Source organism: Falco naumanni, chromosome 1 (assembly GCF_017639655.2).
Source record: "Falco naumanni isolate bFalNau1 chromosome 1, bFalNau1.pat, whole genome shotgun sequence".
NCBI lineage: Eukaryota > Metazoa > Chordata > Aves > Falconiformes > Falconidae > Falco > Falco naumanni.
Genome location: NC_054054.1, coordinates 14,289,155 through 14,311,648, shown reverse-complemented (window position 1 = coordinate 14,311,648; position 22,494 = coordinate 14,289,155). Strand labels below are relative to the sequence as shown.

General features: G+C 40.5%; 1 protein-coding gene across 2 annotated transcripts in view; it reads right to left on the bottom strand.

Annotated features, from left to right (window-relative positions):
- Positions 1–1,261: 1,261 nt before the first annotated feature.
- Positions 1,262–22,494, bottom strand: part of SMAD1 (SMAD family member 1) — a 48,643-nt gene continuing 27,410 nt past the window's right edge. For both annotated transcript variants that reach the window (XM_040582172.1, XM_040582162.1), the window contains exons 3-7: positions 13,818–14,075; positions 10,960–11,076; positions 6,879–7,100; positions 4,551–4,807; positions 1,262–2,681 (exon numbers count right to left, since the gene is read on the bottom strand). In XM_040582172.1, the coding sequence (XP_040438106.1) occupies positions 2,538–2,681; positions 4,551–4,807; positions 6,879–7,100; positions 10,960–11,076; positions 13,818–14,075 (998 nt within the window). In that variant the 3' untranslated portion in view covers positions 1,262–2,537. The remainder of the gene's footprint in view (positions 2,682–4,550; positions 4,808–6,878; positions 7,101–10,959; positions 11,077–13,817; positions 14,076–22,494) is intronic.

The window sequence follows — 22,494 nt, the reverse complement described above, 5'->3', positions numbered from 1 at the left end:
GGAAAAACAGAGAGGCATTACAGTCCCAAACATGCAAGACACCAAGCATTCAAAAGCAGTCACAACATAAAACTGTCTTTTCTAACTACAAAGCTAATTTAAAGTTCACCAAAACTTGCACAGGATCATACAAATATGAAAATACCCAAACAGAAACACTCTTAAGACTTGCATGCTGGTTGATTACAGCACTGACCAAAAGAAAAAAAAAAAAAACCACAACACACACCCACACCCCAACTCTACCTCAGTGCTGCATTCCAACAAAAGGAAGGAAACTGGTTGGAAACAGCTGGGAGTTAATGTAGTAGGGGCTGAAGATGGAAAAAACAGACAGTGACTGAACAGCAAACAGAATTTATTCTCTTTTTCGGTCATCTTTAAATTCTACTTATTTTTAAGACTTATATTTACGCTATGACTGCTTCTTCATGAAAAAATATATGTTAAATTGATTTTTTAAAAAATAATTTGTTCTTGGAACTTACAAAAACTCACTAATCAAGTTCTAAATAGGGAATTTTAACATTACGGATTTTTTTCACCCCCCCTTTAGCAGGGAAAGAAGGGTTAGTTTTAAAAACATGTAGTGAATGAAGCAATGGTATTAACTTAAAAAGATGGCATCAACTCATTCTCCAAAAAAGGTTATTACTCATTACAGGGACATAACACATGCATACATCTGGCTGAACACACATTCATCTCTGTTGCTCAGCTTTCCCCCATGCCCCTGTTAGCACTGCATGGCCCATTATACCCAGGCACAGGTGCTGGATCTCTAGTCAGCCCCCACTCTCTCAGACTCCATCATGCCAGCACCTGACAGACACTTTACAGCTGCAAAGGGACAGTCCTTCCCTCACCTCTCCCCAGAGCAAAGGCAGAGGCACAGGGAAAGGAGCATGGAGGCTCCTTTCACCACAGCCATGGCAAGCAGCAGTGAGAGACCGCTGATGGTGCAACCTCAGCAAAATCTCTCATACAGGTATTGTATGTTGAAATCTCACAGAAGTTTAACTGAGCAGCCAGGATACTTCAGTGTTAACTGCATCCATTCTAATCTTGCCTGGTTAAGCAATCTTTCTCTCTAGAGAACTCATCTCATATACCAAGTTTAGTAGGGTTACTAACCTGTACTAATGATAAATGTCTAAGTTCAGCATATCTTAATTTCTAGTTGTTCCTCCTCCAAGACAGTATCTTTATCTGGTTTGCCGAGTCTACTAAGAAGTGGACAAGACAAGGTTTTAATCAAATGTAAGCAGTAACAACAGGTTTTATTCAAAACTTCCAGTAAAGAGGACCCACTAGTTTTGGAATAAAGGTACTTAAAAAGTAGTACAGCTTACGTGAATATAAAAGATCAAAGAGAAGAAAATAAACCAAGCAGTAAAAAAAAATAAAAATTAAAAATATATATTTTTTCGAAGTCTGAAATAGACCCACCGAGGGATTCTGAAGTCCTCCAAACAATTAACAGTTACTAAGTTTGGCAAAACAAGAGTCTCTTACAAAATTAATAGCCTACTTCTGTTACATAAACTGTATAAAACTGCTCAATAGTTAAAGAGCACTCTGTACAATTTTGTCTTGAAATACACAGAGCTGCAGCCTTCAAACCGCAGGAATTAATCATTTTGTCCTCTTCACAGGTAAAAGAATTAACCAGCTGCGCAATTGTTCTGGGGGAAAACGAAGAGGCAAAAATAGTCAGAATTAAGAAGATGAAACCACTATAAAAATGAAATGCACAGCAAATCTCAGACCTCAGTTTAAACTAACAAGCTACATTTACAATATATTCTACATTTCAGTTGTCATTTTCCCATCCCACTCCCACCTCCCCCCATTCAAATATTCCTAATTCCGTTATGGTCTAACCTAATTAATTTCTAAACTTTCAAATACACCGTACATACATTTAGCAAAAAACATACCTAACACTCTTACAGCAGTATGGTCAGGACACCATTTCAAAGATTATTACAGAGTTATTGAGATTAAACTTTATGAATTATTTTTTTTTCCTTTTAAAGAGAACACCAATCATCAACTTAGACAAATGGTTTTAAAATATACTACAGAGAGCCTGCAAAAAGCAGGCTTCACCAACATCGGCTCTTAGCCCCAGAGGACACAAGGGAAAACAGCAAGCGCTGAATGCAGGGAAGAAACAAGAGTATGAGAATGCCAGCTACAGGAAGATCCTTTGGGAACTCGGTCCGACAGATTGTGGTTTTGGCTCGGTCATCCCCGTTGCACTAAGCCCTGCAAACCAACTTTGCAACAGTACATTACAATGTAAACTAAAATTCTTGATACCAACAGTTTGTCAAAGGGGTTTGTATTTGTTTCTTTTCTGAATCCAACAGTTGGTCTCAGAAGTTAAGTATTTTCGTGGCTCTTATTCTGCTGTTGCCAGTTTGAGGTGGGGGGGGGGTGGGGGGCGGAAATAAAAATGTGTGTTTAACTCATACGTCTTTCAAGTACATGCAAGGCTCAATTATTTCCACGATGCAGGAGCTTGGGACCTTTTAAGACACTGAAGAAATAGGATTATGAGGAGAGCCCATCTGAGTAAGTACTTTATCCAGCCACTGAAGGGGACCATGAAGATGTATCTCTATCCAGCATGGAGTGCTCGTTACATCTTGGCGATGATATTCAGCTCCCCAACCCTGGAAACAGAATCATAAGTTGGGAAAGAAAAAAAGTCACTTTACTTTGTAATTCCAAATATGTGAGAAGCATACTTCAATTATCTTCTTTCTTACCAAAACACTCTGGCTTTCAACAGTCATTATCAGCAGGGTAGCATAATACCCTTTATGCACCAACTATTATCACATTTCAACAAACAAATCTGAAGTTAAAAAAAAATAATTCATTTCAGAGGAAACCTCATTCTGAGATCTCTTGATCTCTTGGAATAGAAGTCTTCAGATTCCTAAAGACAAACCTATGGCAGTGCAAAATTTCCCCATGCCTCACTGCCAGCTGCACAATGTCCCAGTAAAGCCTCTGAAGAGGGGGATAATCAAGTCTTCTCTACCAAGGCTAAAAATGGAATAAACTGGGGGGAAATGCTGCCAAACAGATCAACGAATTATAAAATGAGGTCACGGACTGACATTATGGAAGTGGCGGTGAGGCATCTGTCTGACAAGAAGCAAAGCATCATTTGCAGGACGGACACGATGAACCAAGCAGTAAGCCAGAAACATTCCTCTTTGGAGGAAGGGCATGGTCATTCCCCAGCAGGCTATTTCTCAGATTAAGACAAGATAGGTTTTGTTTCAGCTCATACCTGACTCTGTTACAGTAATTACCAAAGACATATGCAGATATTTAAACAGCATTCAAAATCATTCTGTAAGTGGGCCACTTTGGGGGCAGGTCTGGAGACAAGATTAAGCCACAGGTGCCGTTTTCTCTGCTCTATATTAATCCCTATTGAAGGTATTACCCAGCTCCCAGCGCAGGTGTCAGCAACTCTAAACACTGTGCAGTGTAACATCCAATATACAGGAGGTCCTGTGCAACCTGTTCAGCCAACACTGCTGTAAAACTCCAGAGGATGCAGAGGTATAAAGAACGTATTCCATTTTAGGAACCTCTATCCTAACATATCTGAAACTTTCTATCCTCCTATCAAGAGCAGCATTTTGGCATATTACCATCTTCATTTGATTACTTTCACACACATGACCAGCCCTTTTAGATCAGTACCTATGTTGACACTCACAGCCACATCACAAATCTTGACCTTGCACGCCTCCCTAGAATAGAAAGGTATGTATATTATTTTAAATAACTACTGCAGCTCCTAATCTGGGAGCTGCTGGTCAAGACAGATTTAGAGGATTATGCTATCTACACTCCTGCAATGGCTATAATGACTTGCACTGCAGTCCCAGCTCAGGTCTCCAAGAATACCACCCAGGACCAGGAGCATGAAGTTCAGCTGGGCCTCTTAGAGAGCAGGAGATGGCACAGACCGTAACAGTGGGCAAAAGAAGGGGCAAAAGCTGATGCTACATAATGAATTGGTGGCTTTTCGACTTCCAAGACAAATACTTACTGACTTAATTCTTTTCAAAACTTACTTGTACTGTATCTTGCCAGATCCCACAAAATTGAAAAGGCAAACCCCATAATTCCAAAGTAATTATGCAAATAAGTTATACACACACAGAACCTATATGCATATTAAATACAAGAATTCAACACTAAAAATTTACAAGAGGCAATACAATGAAATTAGAATAGTTAACAGAAATGCTTCACAAGTGACTATGGACTTATGTGAAGAAACATCTTCTGCAAGTCACCTCAAGTTTTCAAAATATGTGTCAGATGAATTTTTGTCCACAAAGAAAACTTCATTTCATTAAGATCTGTCTTACAGTTAAACATTATTCCACACTTAAAATATTAGAGCTATTAACAGGGTGATGGAGGGAGGCACTGGACCATTCAAAATCACCACATTAAGAAAAAAATAATATTTATTTTGCTTACAAAATCTCAAGAACGTTTTCACATACCTTTACAAAACTCATTCGGAGAGTGCACATCTTAGTAAGCTCATACACTGTCTCAAAGCCATGGTTCACCGACTGAGCCAAAAGCTGAGCAAATTCTTGATTATTGAAAATCTTCAAACTGCAGCCACTGGGGATTTTGCAGACTGTGGTGGGATGGAACCCATGATGGTAGTTGCAGTTCCGACTTTGTACAAAAATACTGCTGTCGCTAAGACATTCAGCATAGACTTCCCCGCCAACATAATAGAGATGAACACCTGGGAGGAGAAGGTTGACATAAGGAAGTTAGACAAATTCACAGTGTGTATGTTTTTCATGCTCTGTCTCCACAGAGATATGTTTCTGCTTAAGAAGATAAACATTAATGGTGTATCAGACCATCATCTGTCTGTCTTCAAACTTGATTTTTACTTTTCTGTTTCATCAGCAGGTGATTTGGAAGGAGGGTGTGTATGTATGCATATATATAAGGGGAATCAGTAATTCCTGCATTTTAACATGTTGTATATTCAACAATAATAAACTAGCAAGCATTGCATCAGTTTGGATGCAGTACACTGGATGGCTTGACCATTTGAAATATTTTGCATTATATTCAGGTAAACCAATAGTTGGGAATGCAAGCAGAGAGAGCAGAAACCTACTGCATTATTTGTAGATACTAAAGCAGCCCCAAGCTGGATTCTCTAGAAAAGTCCTGAATGCCATTTTTGGTAGCATGAGTTTTTTTCAGCTCACCTTAATTCCAGAAAGTGGGGTGATGGGGGAGGGGGGAAGGGCCTTACATCCCTCAGATATATCTTGTCAAATGAGGGTACACATCAATTTTACAGTCCTTTCCCCTTCTACTGCCTGCTCCCTCACCTGCCGCTGATGGCAGCAAGCCCCAGAAGAGCAACACAGAGGCAACCTTAGTGGAGATTTGTTGTCAGTAGGACTCAATGCTAAACGCTTTGAGAATGTCTTTTATGTTTAGAAATGGATTATTTACCATTTTAACCTTTCTCATCCCACAGCATCATGAATCAGATAAGTGAACACATTGAATTCAGAAACTAAACTGAAGTCCAGTCAGAAAGCCTTGACTGTGCTCTGTCATGCAGTATTTTGCCACTGATGATGCATGTAACTGTGGGTACACAAATACCCCTACCTGATCTGCAAAAATATTTACAGCTATGTCTTCAAGTTTGGGTTTTACTCCTTCTTCCTCAAAGACCAACAGTCTACATCATCATTAGCTGTTCACATTTCCTTATTCAACAGCATCCTTGTCTCTTCCTCACTCTGCTTTGGCACATACGCAGTTAAGTGCTTCAGCAGAACTCTGTTGCAGCTGGGTTACTTTTAACAGGAAAATGAATGAGGTGTTAGGTAAATATCCTGATACTTGGTAAGATGGATGGGGAGGAAAAGAAGGAAGAAATAGTAGGACTTGAGTGGCACAGCACAGGTGTGGTGTACTCCTGAGAGCTGCACAAGTCTTCATGTAGAGAAAAGCTCTCCAGACTGAGGGCTCAAACTTGGGAGACCTGACAGTTCTCTTCAGTTTCAATTCTTTCCTCATCTAAGGAGGAAGAAGATATTTCATTAACTGGCACTTAAAACATACACTCCACTACCTGGGCGTGCTGACCCTTCAACTGTCTCAGAAAATTTAGTCTACTGGAAACACAAACACTTAAAAAAATTGTCTGGTAGGAACGCCACATTGCAGGGGGCATGTCAGCTTTGCCTGTCATTTGCATGACAGGTGAGTTCTCAGAAAAAGAGGACTGTATTAAGTCACACACAAACCAGAAGCTTTTCTCTTTTGCAGGACACTGTCGCAGGCATAGACGAGAAGCACAGAATACCCACTGAAAGAATTACCAGCCTGTGAAAAATGCATTTGGAAAAACTGTTTTAGCAGGTTGTCTCCCTGAATACATGTTAGGATAGCTAATTTGTGTTGGAACTAAGGCTAGCTAAAAACTTCGGTGCCAAGAACTGTAATTTGGATTTCTATATACACCAATAATCTAGGTAAATAAAGAAATTTCATTAGACAAACTGCCTTAAGGTCTCATTCTAATTAAGATTATGACAGCCCTTGGGCAATTAAAAATTGATTAAGGGTTAAAGCTTCCCGTAATTACACACCAGGCAAGAACAATACTTTACTTGTAAGACCTGGCCAGAAAATTATATATTTACCAGCACAAGCACTTACCCCATGTACCTAGGAAGAGCAGCCTTCTCGTGATGCATATGGCCCAGGTTGTCATGTCTAGAGAAAGGAAAACACCCCACCCTACCCAAAAATGGATGCAAAGATCCAAAACTCACCTTTGCCAATATGCCGCCTGGTGTTCTCAATGGTGGAGTTGCGGTTCACATTTGAGAGCAGCCCCAGGCAAAATCTGTTCTTGTTGTTTGAAGGATCAGTAAAGCCATCCACCAGGACGCTGGTGGAAGAAGCATGGAATGCCTCCCCGACACGATTGTTCAGCTCATAGTAAACGATGGAGCACCAATGCTTTGGCTCTTCATAAGCAACTGCCTGAACATCTGTAAAGCAACAATGGAAATGTTAAAATCTAACTGTGCTGGAAAACAGGATCAAGATGTAAGGATTCATAAAACCGCAGATTTTGGCTGAAGATCACTAAAAGATGAGCCAGATAAGCAACTGCAGCTAAATGAAGGCTCTTCTATCTTCAGTTATTTTTGAACTTTTCACAGCCACAGACACACAACAGAATAATCTCACCTCAACTTTACTTGTACAAGACTCAGAAGAGATAAAGGTTTGCCCTAGATATCAACAGAAAAGTGCAGAAAGCTCCTGGGCACATACCAAGCAGTGCCGCAATATCCCTACTGTATTTTCTCCAACACACTGTGGTGTGGGCCCACAGAGCAGAGAAATGCTGCAATTATACAGCTTGGCTTTCTTTCCAATTTAGTAAATTAAGTTCTACTTCAGTTCATTTTCCTCAGCTACCAAATTACAAGTCACCTCTGTGCTTACTGCAAAGTCGTATAGTGACAGGGAGAAACGTCACCACACAATTGCACAAGAGACCATTTGTAACTTTGGGTCCCAAGAAGTGTAACAAGGTAGCTTAAACGTACAGTCAGCAGATCAATCTTTCAGCATGCAGGCCGTGCACAAATCTTTCTCCTGGGCTTCTTGGGGTAAGGGTAGGAGACTTCAACAACTAAGGGAGACTGACATTTCTCTGCAGAACATGCATGAAAGACATCTTCTGTATGAATAGATACTGCTTGGGACTGGAGGCTGAACAAAAGCCTAATGAGCAGGATCCTAACAATTGCGCTGGGCTGAAAGGCAGATGAAATGGAGGAAGATATTATTTAACGAGAACATTTTATTCATCAAGTACTACCAAATGCAAAATCTGCAACTGTTCATCACCAAAAGAATTACTTGTTGAGTAATAGCATGTTTCTCAGAACATGGTTTTCCAGACTCTGGTAACAAGAAGCTCCTCCTCAGCAGCTCCTAACCGAATCTGGGAATTGTGCAGAATGCCAACAGGAAATTCCTAGTTCACGACTTCTACCCACCAAGCTCTAGAAACACATGAAATGCTTGAGGTAACACTTGTGACTGTGCACAGGGAACAATTTCTCCCAATGATACAGAAGGTCTTTACCAAAAAGTTTCCCACTGGGCGTCCAACAGCAGCATAACCTTCTTCTGATACCTCCACCCAGTGTGCATTCTTTCAAGTGCCAAATACAGCTACAAATCATTAAACTGCTTCCAAATAAAAGGAGGCTAGTGAAGGGATGTGGTTGCTTTATGTGGTTTCTTTTGAATGAACAAGACTATTTCACTGCTAAGCCTAGCACAGTTGGACTTGCTGCTAAAATACCAACTTTGCAAATTAAAGCTCCAACTACAGGTCAAAGTGCTAAAATGAAAATCAGGTTGGTATTATGGGAAAAGTTGTTTCTTTGCCTAGAGGTTTCCCTCCCCCAGCCCCAAGTCTTTACTGGAAGCAGTCAACTAAGACTAGTATTCACATTTTCTTTTGTTCACAGATCATACTGCTATAGGTTTACTGACACATGCAAAACAAAAACCAAACACCCCTCAAAAGCAGCAGTACATAGCAGATACAAAAGGTGGCAAATAATCAAAAGCAGGGTAACATATCCTACATCCCTGTGCAAAACTTCTAAGCAGTGTTTATTGCTGACCAATAATGCTTAAAACACTGGTAAACAGGGGCTGACCTATGCTGATACCTTAGCATTTTCTATCCTTCCACATCACTGTGGGGGAAAAAAAATAATCTATCAGTCATTAATTATTAGTAAGAGGTTACTACACTTTTAATTCCCATGAAGATGCCAGCAATTATCAAAGCTGCAGCTTTGCCCCAGTTCTCAAAGTCAGGAAGAAACCTTGCCAGCTGGCCATTCTTGCAGAATTAATCATATCTCTCTCACACAGATTTCATACTAACTTCCTTACATTTGCTTTAAGTCATGCAGAGCAGGTGCGTTTAGTCTCTCTATTCCCAGCATGGGCCAACAATGGAAATTACCCTACTTCACTGACAGGATGCAGCTTGTTAAATCAAATCTCTTAAGACTAACAAATCACTGTGAAAAACATGCTTCTAAAAAGTTTGCAACAAAAATGCTGCAGTAAGTTCACAGTAAAACCTCGTATTTTACAACCTGCAGCAGATTTTTTAAAGTACTGCAGTTACAGCATACATATATATGAATAATAAACACATGAAGGCACACAGAAGTAAGGGATTTTTTCGTTGTGGTGGTGGGTTTTGGGTTTTGTTTGTTTTCTTTAAATGAAGGGATGAAGATGAAAATCCATTGTATTAAAGTATGAAGAGGGAAAAATACTAACAGACAATTTTTATTTTGAAATGGTTGAAAGTTAAAAAGCAAGAATAAAAACATAAACACTTTTATCTTTATCAACTCTCATGTAATAGAGGAATTCTATCTTGTGCATTTTGTGAGAAGGACAAACATGCAAAGGTCTGCAGTTAGGCATAAACATTGATAAACATACTTTGGGCCAGCAAGGACTATACATACACACCTAGTGTACTGGATCAGTGGAAAGTGGAAATGCTACAGACTGAATTTATCACATGCAAAATTCATTCCATGCAGAGTGTAAACAGGTTAGCACAAAAGCTATCCAAATAGTTCTGAGAGGGCAAATATACTTCCTGAAACCAGAAATCAAGCTTAGCAACAAAACAAGTAAAAAAAAAAAAAAAAAAAAATCAAACAACAGCTAGATTGTTCATAGGCTTGTGATCTTGATAATCATTCTGGCACAGCATCCAGCTTGCTGCTCTTTCTTGGCATGGGCCACAACTGTGCAAGCTTATGTGTTCTCTAAAAGGGCTATTTCTCACAGTGTGATGAATGTGCTAAATCCTTTACTTAGCAGTCATGGCTGGCTGCAAAGGCTTTAAAAGGCAATGTGTAAAAAGATGTGTGTGTCACAGTCATAAAGCAATAGGTTTTTAATACAGATTTTAGAGTCTGTAGCAATACCACACCTCAGGCGCACAGCTCTGAATTCCAAACCAAGTGCTATCGCTGCACGACTCAAAGATGGAACAAAAATGGGGAGAGAAGGTGCTACAACACAAAATACAAAAAAACCAAAAACTTCAAACACCCTTATGACCAGGAGAATAGTAAATTATTAAAATCAAAGCATACACTTTAAGGACTGAAGTTTAGAATTCAGGGGAAAAACACTAAGAAAACACCATTTCATGAGATGTACTGTCTCACTGGAAAAAAAAGTTTCCAGTTGCCCATGTAAAATATGTCTGGGTGTTTATATAAACTGTCAGTATTAGCATCTATCCTCTGATTAAGTCTTTACTTGGAGAGCTATACTTGACCATACCTACTGTCATCCACAACTCAGTAGGCTTTATATAGCATTAACTGCATTTTTCCAGTAAATCAATGTAATCGTAATAGAGAAAAAGGGATTCCTTTCCTTGCATACATGTAATTTCAGCATCACACACAGAAATGTGCAGCATCACAGGAATTCTTGCTGTTCAGTGATTAGTGGAAGTTCCAGATACAAAACATAAAATTACTTTGGTCATTGAGTTGGTTAGGAGTAAGAAAGTAATAAACCTCATAAATTTTATGTTTTTAAAGAGTCATATGATAGTTTCTTATCCTAAATAAATATTTACATTTATAAATTTTCATCTCCAGATTTACTATTTCATCCCTCACAACACCACAAAAAATTACGTCTGGGTTTTTTTATTTTCTACAGCCAAAAATTCCATAAACATACAGCCAAAATCAAAACTCAATTATTAAAAGTAAATCCTGAAAGTTCTTTACTCTTAAGACAACAAGAAGGAAGTGTTTTTACCTCCTCTGTGTATGTCAGGGGGAATTGCGGGTGCCATCATGTTGGTATCCATTGGCTGGGAGGTATCGTGTGTCATCTGATCTTCCGGAGGCAGGTAAGCAGGAGGGGGAGTATCAGCTAAATATAGAAAAGGCAGAGACACACAAGTCCTTTCCTCTCTTTAAAGTATATATACATAACCACATAAACAGTTTTGGTCTGGAAAAGCTTCCAGCCTGACTCAGCAATAAACTTCCACCTACCAGCAATCTGAGAAAGCAATCATGGACCTTGAATCAGAACAGCAAAGAATTATTGTGCATATTAAGCACAACTGCAATAAAAACAAGTCACTTCCCCACAGTCAAGCTGCAAAATAAAACTCAGCTATGCTTCCAGCCTACATTTTTTGCATGTTCAAAGTGACATATAGACATTAAGAAACAAAAAGGTCTCAGGACCAGGCCAGAAGTAGGTACCTAATATGGTAAATATGAACAGAAGTTCAGGCAGAAAACTTCCAGTTCGAAGTTTTCTGTCTCCAACATGATTCCATCAGCAAAGTATGCAAACATCCCAGATCTATTCAGGACCTTATTATTGTCATTGCAAGTTATTAGCTCTATTTTCCTAGGTTGGCAACAGTAGAAAGTTTTCATGAACCCAAATTCTACAGAAGTCTGGGTCTAGAACTCATCTGTCAGTGTCTCTTACCAGCTGTACTGCCCTGTGCAGGACTGAATCACTCCCATAAAACTAGCCTGTGCACAATGACTGTACTCACTAACATGCTGCTTTTAGCCCTGTTTGAAGTGTTCCAGCCAGGTACTCGCATTGCCCTTCAGCTGCCTATTCCACTTCTGGGAAAGTTTCCCAAATGGCTTCTTAGAAGCTGCAGGAAGTTGCCAAAGTCACTATTTCCCAATACATCAGAGGACACTCTCCTTCCAATCAACTGTGCAGAGATGCATGCAAAAGAAAGAAAGCCTGGCTTGATCCCTGCAAGGCTTCACTGCAAAAGCTGAGATTAGATTAGCACTGTACTATCCTGGCAAACATGGCTGCTGCTCATCCCACATTTACTTCCACTACTGAGAGCATGGACTGCAAACTACCACAGCAAATAATCACAGGGGTCTCCAAAACCTCCAAAATCAAATTAGCATCAACAAAAGGCAGGAGAATCATACCACTACTGCTTTGTAAGTTTTGGGGTTTAGTTGTTGTTTTGGTGTGGTGTGGTTTGTTGTTTTTGTTTTTTTTTAAGAAAACACATGTTAATGCAATCTATTAGCTGCTTATTGTTTAGCAGATACTCTGCTGAGAGCTTTACATCTAATGCTGGCAGGTACCTTGCTAATTCCCTTACTTGGATACTCTCAGTTGGACAAGAGACAGCAGTGGAGAAAGACTTGAGACAACAACAGGACTGCATTAAAAGCTTAACACTCTGCCCTGGAGTTTTAAACCCCGTGTTTTACTAAGCCTTAAATGTTCATTTGTGTGCAAACATGTTGGTGATGCACAGATAGAGAAACAAGATTGTAAGGCCACAGGCAGCAAATCAGCCAGTATCTAAAAGTTTTCAAGATCTCTGGATAACTGCTTTGCTCCTCTTTTTTTTTTTTTTTTTGTATTTTCCAAAAGTCACCCTCTTTCCCCATCAGTGCAAGACAGACAACTATCCAGAGCTAAGCATGAAGGATGTCAGTATCTTGACCTCTCCTCTAGTTCAATTTCTTGACTGCAGCTGTTGGCTTGTCTTCATGGGCATGTGAACAGAACAGACCCTGAAAGATCAAGAGAACTTCCACAAGCCAGTGTTCAGGAAGACCTTGCCAGAGAAGCCTTTATCTCTGCTGGAAGAGCCTCAATCACACCAATCATTTTTACTAAAAAGAAAAAAAAAAAAAAAAGGAAGGAAACACAGCTGGCTTTGTGGCAACTTTTCACTTTAAAAAAAGTGAAAAAAAATTAGAAAAGCCAATACCAACTCTCCTTCCTTCCCTCCTGCCTCTGCAAATTCAGCAGTCTCCACTCACAAGAGAAAATTTTAAAGAAAAATACATATCAGCAGCAGAAATCTATGGAAGTTCATTTCAAGTAATAGAAAACAGATTTTTACAAGTCTGCCGCTTTGTTTACACATGCCCTCCTTCAGCCCCGGAAGAAAACATGCAAACAGAGCACTGCAAGTATTTGTATGGAATCCTTCTCCTAGCACTTAGATAAAGAAATGTGTCACAGACTGCTTCTACAGTATTTTTATACATCCACATGGAAAGACCATAAAAAAGCTTTACAGAATTTTCTACAGACATCACTCGACAAAAGAAAGGTTGTTACATCTTTGACTTTAGGAAGTTAAACAGTCTGAAGATTTCTTTCCAGGGCTTTAAAGAACAATTTTTCTGTTGAAGTATACTTGTTTCTTGAAATTACGTCATTATGTAAATAAACTTTATCAAGCAGCCATAGCATAGTCCCCTTGAGAAACATCCTTCTGCAGAATTAAAGCCTTGTGCTGGACTTCTGGTTATCTCTTTCCTAAGCAAGGATGATCTCCAGCATTACACTTCTTGTGCATTAAACATTATACTTTGTGGTCTAAACTGTGGAACTGGTCCCCAAAACATTCTGAATCCCTCCCTCTGCCCCAGAAGAGTTTTACTGTAACATTGTAACAGTGAGAGAGGCACAATATTAAAATCCTCAATATTATTACTAGACAAAGTGATTACATAGTCTTTATTATTTTACATCTCTCAGCTTGCTACTGAACACAAGTGTTGGCTCATAATTTGGCATTATTCAAGCAAAAAAATCATGGTATCAGCGACGTCCAACCCCTTCTCATGGGGAACCAAAGTTGACTGTACCTGGCATCTGGAAAGGACTTCCTGGGTCTGAGCTGGCAGGAGAATGCGGGTAGGTGCTACTGCTGCTTCCAGGCGAGTTTGGATAGCTGCTGTTGGGCGAGTGGGGGAACGGGTGGCTATTGGGTTGCTGAAAAGAGTCCGGGAAAGTAGCATTGTGCGGCATGTGGGGCTCATTTTGTCCCAGGTTGCGGAATTGGGCCAAGAGGCTGTGCTGAGGGTTGTACTCACTGTGCCTTGGAACCAGCACCGGAGGAAGGACTGGAAAGGGAGAAAGAGGGAAAAGCCACAGCGTTAGAGACTCAGTTCTGATGGACTAGGCTATACAGGGGAAAAAAAGCCAAATTCTTCCTCCCCTAAGGCATATTCACATCTGTCTTAAAAACAACGTAGTCAAATCTAGGAGTGCATGTCTAAGCAAGAACTCTTTTCCTTATATCTGGTTACTGCATAGCTTGAATCCACAGCGATCATGCTAGCTACCTGGTTTGCCAGATGAGAGCTTGTTTTCACAGAGGGCCAGCGAAGAAGAGCCAAGAACAAACCACAATGCTGTGTTTTAGCTTTATTCACACAAAGAAATGCTGGGAAGTAAGCACATTACATTGCTGACATGCAGTTCATTTTGCTGCACTTGTGATCCTGCTAATCACGTAATGGCCCGTAACCCAAAACTTTGCTAATAAGGACAGATATTTTTCTGAGGACAATACTAATACTAATAGGCCTTGAACTCAGTCTGGTGTCAACAGCTGTAATTTCATTTTTAACCTGGACTACGTTCTTACAAGTTAGTATTAAAACAGTTATTAACTCTTCAAGTCAGTTTACAAAGTGCGCAATTTAAACAAAATTATGTAGTTCAAAAAAACCAACCGAGCAGCAATTGAGCCCCAACTACATGCTACTATGGGATCAGAGAAACACACATCAGAAACTACGAGTCTCACCGCACTCCCAAGGCCTCCTTCACCAGCAGGAAAACAAAGGTCTCTTTTTAACTGGGAATACGAACATTGTACCAGATACACTAAGACAAACTAATCAGCTCTTGTTCCAGTGCCTCAGTTTCTATCTTTGAACATCACACAGCAAAGTCCAAGCTACTCGAAGGACTAAAAGCTAGTCTTCTTATAGCTTAAGATTTTTGGGTGACAGGGGTAAGAGGAGAGGCAAGGATGAGGTGAGGGAGATGAGTGCACAGAGTAGTGGAATTGTATTCCTCTCCACATCTGCCCCCCTTCAGCACCTCCATGGCTGAGCAGGACTGGAAGAAAGCCCCCAAGATAGCCCGCCTTCAAGGGAGGGTGCTGAAAACCCACAAAAAACAGCAAAAGGAAGCCAGGCTACCATCCCCTCTCCTGGAGACTCCTGCCTTGCCTCCAACATCTGGTGGGCACACAGAAAAGGAACAAGAGCACACATACACTACAAGCCTATATTCACGTAATTACCACTCAGATTAAGAAAGGTGTTTCAGAGATAGCTGCTTCAATAAAAGGCTCAATTACAAACTAATTGCAAAAAAAAACATCTTCTTGCCAAGACAAACAGGTTCTTCCAGGACACTGGGGCAACTTCACTGTTCTAGCACTTTGCTTATACAGAACCATTCAGATATTCACATGAGTGTCCTGGAGCCCAAGAGTATCAGGACATCGCTCAACACTTAGACCAGACCCAAGGTCTGGGTCCATGTCTAAAACAGGTACAAAAGGATGCCACACAGAAAACTCAATCAACTCAGTCACTATTTCTAAAGCAAGTCACAGATTAACTAAATTAAAAACAAACAAACAAAAAAAAAACCAACAAAAAAACAAACCAGCAGCAGGTTTCCCTTACTCTTTTTTTTGGTTTACGCCTAAGGGAGAAATTAAGCCACCAGATTTCTGCCCGCTAGTGGCATTAATGCATGAAAAGTTTTATACTGGGAATCTTCATTGAACATACACTGAAAAAAAACCAACCAAACCCAACCCTCACTACTGCAATTAAGGCTGCCCCTTAAAAGTCAATAGCAGGTTTTAAATATTTAACCTGACGTCTCACTTTCTTAGAGCAGCTTCACTGAGATTCCAACGTATCTCAAATACTTGAGGCAGATGTCACCCCCAAGTTGATTTGTTTAAATATGAAATTTTTAATTAACCAACTCCACTATACAAGGAATACATGACATTCCTAACTATGGCATTTTCTGAAACAAACCAAACAAGTGGAGCTATATTAAAGAAATTACAGCTACAAGGCAATTTCACCCACAGGGCTATTTCACCTAAAAGCCAACACATCTATCTGTCATTCTATGGAAGTTCTCAATTGCAAAACTTCCAAGGAGAAGCTGCATCTCCCTCAGCTGTGCAGACTGTCCCTTGCCTCTAATGCAACTGTCCTCACATGTCACTGGAAAAAGCCATTTAAAAAAAAAAAAAAAAAAAAAAGTCCATCAACATTCACGTGGACATCACAAATCCTCTCATTCACAACATGGCAAATGTCAAACCCAATCTCCCTGAATATTAGGATCTCTCAGAATTAAGCTTGAACCTAGCAGTCCTTTTGCAGTGAGGTCAAGCACTATTTATTTGTCATAGTCAACTTTTGCTGGGCTAATAAATTACCAGTGAAAAAAGTAACAATGAGATCATGTGTTAAAAAAGTATTTTCCTTCTCCTGCCTTTATGATTCTTCCTTACTTTTCCGAGCATTAAAAATACATCTTTCCTATCTCTTCCTTTCCTATGGATGAAGGTCAAACCATTAACTTCTCTGAAAGTAATCTGTGCAGAAAGTATATACCTACATTTCCCACCGCCCTACCTCCCATTAAACAATGACATATATGACATCACAGGAAGCCACGTGATTTATAGCATTTTAAAATAGCAGGAGAACAGGATATTTTCTGTATGCTTTCTGTAATTAAAATAAAGCAGTGCCAGATTTTGCCAAGGTGTATACATGTTTTCTCCTGTTGGGCAGAAACACTGGTGACATTTAAGACTTGAAAGAAGAACAAGCCTCCTCTTCCCAACTCTCCCTCATGCAAACCTATACTTTTTGTTCAGCTACTTCAACCTCAAATCATTAAATGTCAAATTCTTCAAAATACATATGGAAAAGGGGGAAGGAGGAGAAAAAAGAATACAACTGATACTGATACAGCACAAATTGTCTCAAAAATACTCTTGCAGAATTTAGTTTGAGCGCTGCCCCTAATTCACATCCTCCCTGCATACATACAACCTTAAATGAGGATTAAAAGCCCTGAAAGGCCATGTCAGGTGGGACAGAGACTAAAGCGCTCTAATTAGTCAAATTCCAAGACAGTCACTCACTGCCATAACCTGATCTTTCTGCAGCTCAGACTTTTTTGCAGGCTAGCTGCGCCTACTGGAGTCACAAATGAGTTAATCTGAATGCTGTTCACTCAAGAGTGAAGACTTGAGCAGGGACTGGACCCTTTGCACATATGGAAGGATGCCAAGAGTTCAAAACATAGAGGGATGCCTAGCCTCCTTGCTCCCCTCACCCCTGTGTAAGGCGCTGAGCTTCTGGTTGAGTTGCAAACCTCAACCATATGGAATAACAAATTACTGAGGCTCAGTACAGCAGGGGAGGAGGCTGATCTCTGTTGCAGCTGCCAGCTCCAGGAAGAGGTATAATTGAAGGGGAGAAAGCACGAGAAGAGTTATTCTGTGCTAAGCCAGCACACCTGTTGCTATAAAATAATGAAGCAGCACACATCTTTGCTGTGTGGATCTCCACAGGATGCTGCTCTAGAAGTTTCCAGACAGAATTTTTCCCCTTCCTCTTTACCTTCTTCAGCGGAAAGGAACACAAACAAAAAAATATATGATTTTTTTTTTCAATAATCATTGTTTCTATTCAGTAGGGGTGCATATATTTAAAGGAAACATACTACTAAATACACTGTTGTCTTGAAAAGCTACTGCAACAGATTTGCAAATCCAACTTAATATTAAAATGGTTAAAACCAGTTAATTGAGTAGAACCACAAGCCATCCAACAGCTTGATTTCCAAACCTTCTCAAACACCAGTTAAAAGGTTTTATGGGCTATACTGAGACTCAACTGTGCTCCAATATTTTGTGTCAACGTGGACCTGGAGTTGAGAGTTAATACATGACGACTAGCAGTAATGCTACTAGTAATGAAGAGGAAGATAAATCACCTGGAAGTCAGGCAGGGTATTTTGTGGAACTGTAGCTAAGAAGAGATGCTGTATCTGTCAAGACAGCCTGGGAACTGGGTAGCTTGTTTTTACCATTCAAATAATATCCAGAGTATGCCCGTACCAAACAACTGGAGCTGTATTAAAGAAATTACAGCTACAGGGCTATTTCACCCACAGGGCTATTTGATCTAAGAGCCAAGAATGCTAAAATACAAAAGCTATACTAAAGACAACCTGGTTGTTCAGATAAATGTTCCAACTAACCACACTAAGAAATAAATGCTTTTATGAAAATGTAGTGGTGGCCTTTGAAGAACGCTACTGATCTCTCTTCTTTCTGTCCCCAGCATGTCATCCTGTTTTTCAGAAAACTAACAGGTGTGCTGTCCTAGAGTAAAGATTTTCTTGGTTTTCTTTTTTGTTCGATTTTCACATTCTGGAGATAATGATTTTAGCAAACACAGGAAGTCTCCCATTTATCAATATAACTTATTTTAAAAAAAGTTTCTCTATTAAAAAAAAAACCACCTAATCCAAGCCAAAGGACCTGCTGTACTTTCAAAGTAGCATACTTTTGATCCAGATGGGTTTTGTTTATCTTACACAAGCCCAAATGACAGATAGCTTCCCTCAAGGGCTCACTCTTTTCCCCCTTTCCATGTTACATTAACATTTGGGTAGGTATCTCTCCTTCCATGCCTGGAAATTGAAAGATCAGGTAATGAAATACAAGGGGCCACAAATAAGAAAGCAGATTTTGATCATCTTTCCTTGTCACAGTAGATTCTACTACTTCTGTGAGCTTTTGGGAAGAAAAAAAAAAAAAAGAAAAAGAAAAAGATGAACAACTGCTGCTGCACCTTCTGCTCTTAAGAATCATGACAATTTAGTCATCATATGTTCTGCAGAAGAGTTTATACAAGCTTATAGCACACCAGGGCCTTCAGCCCTAATGAAGACCTGATGGTACTATCATTAGACAATGTACTTTAATTTCCAAGCATCATATAGCTGTATTTTCATATGAATTTATGCAAAGCCACTTATGTTTTCCTAGAAAAATAGAACTGCGGGTTGGGAAGGAGGAAAATCCTCACACACAAGTTCATGCTATGTGGAAATGGGTATGAAAACATGGGCAGGAGGAGGAACTTGCGGCTTGTACTCCAGATAGAAAATCCTGCAAAGACGAAGTTGTAATAAAAATGAGGGTTTGGGGGAGGGAGGGGAAACAACCACCAAAAAAAACCCACAGCAGCAGCGTTAAACTAACAAATTTCAACCCTCCTAAAGATTCCTAGCTTAATTTCCTGCCTTTGAGGCCACAGCAGCTGAACCTGGCTGTGGCATCCTGGCAAGCAGTCCAGTCCCACGGTGGGAACAGAGCAGGTACCAACGTATGCTCAGCTGAACGTGCTTAGTTTTGCTTGCTGTCTGTAGCATTAGGGAGTCACTGAAGCACGCTGACTGAAAGGTCTTGCCAAGATCTTGCTTGTAAACAATAAAACACCAAGTAGAAAGGAAAGTTCTAATGTCATTAGGTTTTCCCGCGTTGCCCAAAACAAAACCTGGCAAAATTGAGTATTCTTTGACCAAAGGACAAGTTCTCACATACTAAGACACTTACGTGTCTACACTTAGGATAGGGTTTACTCTGGTTAGAAAAAAAAAAATTAATAGTGTTGTGGCAAAAGCAATCTCTGAGGATCTAGCTACTTCATGTTGTTCCAGTAACACCCGGCTTAAGCAAAGCTGTACTGGCTATGGTAGCAGAGCTTTGCTTTACTGTTTTCTCACAGGCAGAAGTGTCAGCCTTTTAGACTTTTGCTCCAAACCTAAGTTCTAGTAATGGCAAGTGAAAAGGCTCAATAGTAGTTATTCAGCAGCCTGTTTTGGGTGACACAAACATGCCAGGCTTTCTACTCCCAGAGAAACCTGAGAACCGTCTTGCTTCCTCAACTCTTCTATTTTGCAGTTTCAGTAGACCCCATTGATTTGTCATTTTATATAGTTACAACTGAAGACTGTATTTACTAAAAAAAAAACAACAAACAAACAAAAACAAAAAACCACCCACCCCCCAAAAAAACAAACCACAAAACCAAAAAACCACACAAAACACACAAAACCCCCAAACAATTGTTGCTTTACTGACTTTACTTTTACATCAGACATCTGGTCTAAATGCATTTGGCAAGGAATATTAGTACACTTCCTGCATTACAATATTCAGCTAACATTAGATTTTATTTGCGGATGCTCTGATAAGCTAACATTTTGATTGAACTGATTTGTCAAGGCCAGTTTCAGAATTTAGTACTAATTATATGCACATTAGCAAAGGAGTTCTTGTAAGCGGATTTGGGGGAGAAGCAGTCCTGATATAAGAGGAAGTTATAGTGTGATAGTGTATATTAACTCAGACGTTTACACAGACCAGAGTTCAAACTACCTGTACGAAAGCCACAGTCACCATCCTACCGAGTGGGTTAAAACTTGGAAGTGTGGTCTTTTAAGTCAGAAGAAACATCTGTATGTGGTTAATTTTAAAGAAATAAAAAGGACACAAACACATCCTTCTCGACAACTTTTATGCTTTTATTGCAGCTTGTTTTTCTGACACACGGTGAAGTTAGACAAGGAAAACCCTGTTATTAGACCATTGCCTCCTTTCTGCCTACTTCAATTCCTCTCTCTCCCCCAGCTTGGTTGTGGTGGGGAATTTTAGAACCAAATTCTGCAAAACTGCCATGAAGAAAGTTTTCTACTACATGCCAAGCAAACTGACAGTTACTTGCTATTTTGGGAAACCACCCTATAATTGTGCCCACCTGTTGCAGCATGCTATTTTTAAAGTTACGCCCAACAGCAGCATTACACAGTGATATGGCAAAACGTCCCAGCGACAGCACTCTCAGCTCCCTCACCCCCAGCTTGCAGAGGTACAGAAATCCTGCTATAGAAATCACATGGGAACAAGGATTTTTCTAACTTGGTTCTACCTATTAACTCCAAAGGCATGCACTGGTTCTCCACTCCCTTATGTTCTCTGGAGCAGCTTCCCTTTCGCCTTCACTCCTCTGGCCCCTCTCCCCCTCGCTCCAATGCCTGGCGCTGCTGCCGTTATCCTCCACCAGGCCTGCTGCTGTGGGAGTTGCACCAGCAGCTGCTCTGTTGGGCTCCCTCCAGCCCGGGCCATCAAAGCTCTTCCATTTGGCTGTGAACAGCATGCAGGCTCTCATGCTGACCCCCGTTCTCCCAAGTGCTAGCAGGTGGCAGCCACCAAGCAAGTCCCAGGACCCCAAGAAACCCAGCCATGCAAGCTCACAGTCCTAAAGGGACTAGCTGCTTACTCACAACTTCTCTCCTGGCTCCAAATTTGATTTTGACAGACTCAGAGCACCTGCCAATTTGACAGCCCCAGGAGCTGCGCTGGAACCCTGCTGCTTGCCGAAAGCAGTACTAGCAATCCCACGGGCAACCTGCCACACCAGGCTGCGTCAGGTTTGATGCGCAGGAGTAGGTCATGATGGGTTTTTAACGATCCTCTTCTCAATTTACCCTGGCTAGAAACAGTTCAGGAATATTCAATAGCATATGTAGCGATCCTAGGCCAGTTGAGTACAGGGGGACGAGATGGGGATGACTAACTGACGCATTTCATTTTTCTGTAAAGTACCTAGAGAGAGAGCTCACAAGCATGACCACGCCAATATACATGAACAAACATCTGTGTGATTTCAAATGGCATTACTAAACTCCTTTAAATATGCCTTATTTTTCTTTCACTGAGGACCACAGCTGCAGCACTGTACAAGGGAACATTCAAGAAGCATTCACTTCCAGGACCTGTAGGTGTTTTCTAAACCTGCCTTATCCTGGATTTCCAGTTTTAAGCTTCCTTCTGCACCCCTGGAGCCTGCAGTAGGTGTGCAGCCTTATGGAGACTCAGAGCAAATAGCAGGGGAGATCAAAGACAAATAGGAAAACAATCAGGTTAAAGTCATAGGCAAGGTGTCTACACTAGGAGCAAAACCAGCACGACACACCACCTACCGCTCTCCTCAGAGCCTGGAGACCTGGCCTGTTCTTATGGCAAAACGCAGCTGTACACTTAGGTAAGATGTTTCTTGCCAAAAACAAGCTTCCTGAAGCAGACATCCACCTTGAATTCATGGTTATAATGGAAAGGAACATCACAATCTTTAGGCAGAACTGAAAATTTAACTGTTCTGACAGTGCACCACGAAAAATCGACCACTGCTCATCCCCTAGTTTGGATAGAACATGGGCATCATCGGCTTCATAAAGCTCCATCATATAGAGCAGGCTGCAGACATCTCTATAAAGAGCAGAAGCTTAACAGAGGAAAAATCATCCAGCCTTTTTTATCTACGCTTTATTGCTAATTGCAAAAAACCTGAACCAGTATAGTTACTCTCTGCCTCCAAGTGGCTGTGCTAATGGGCTGATACATGC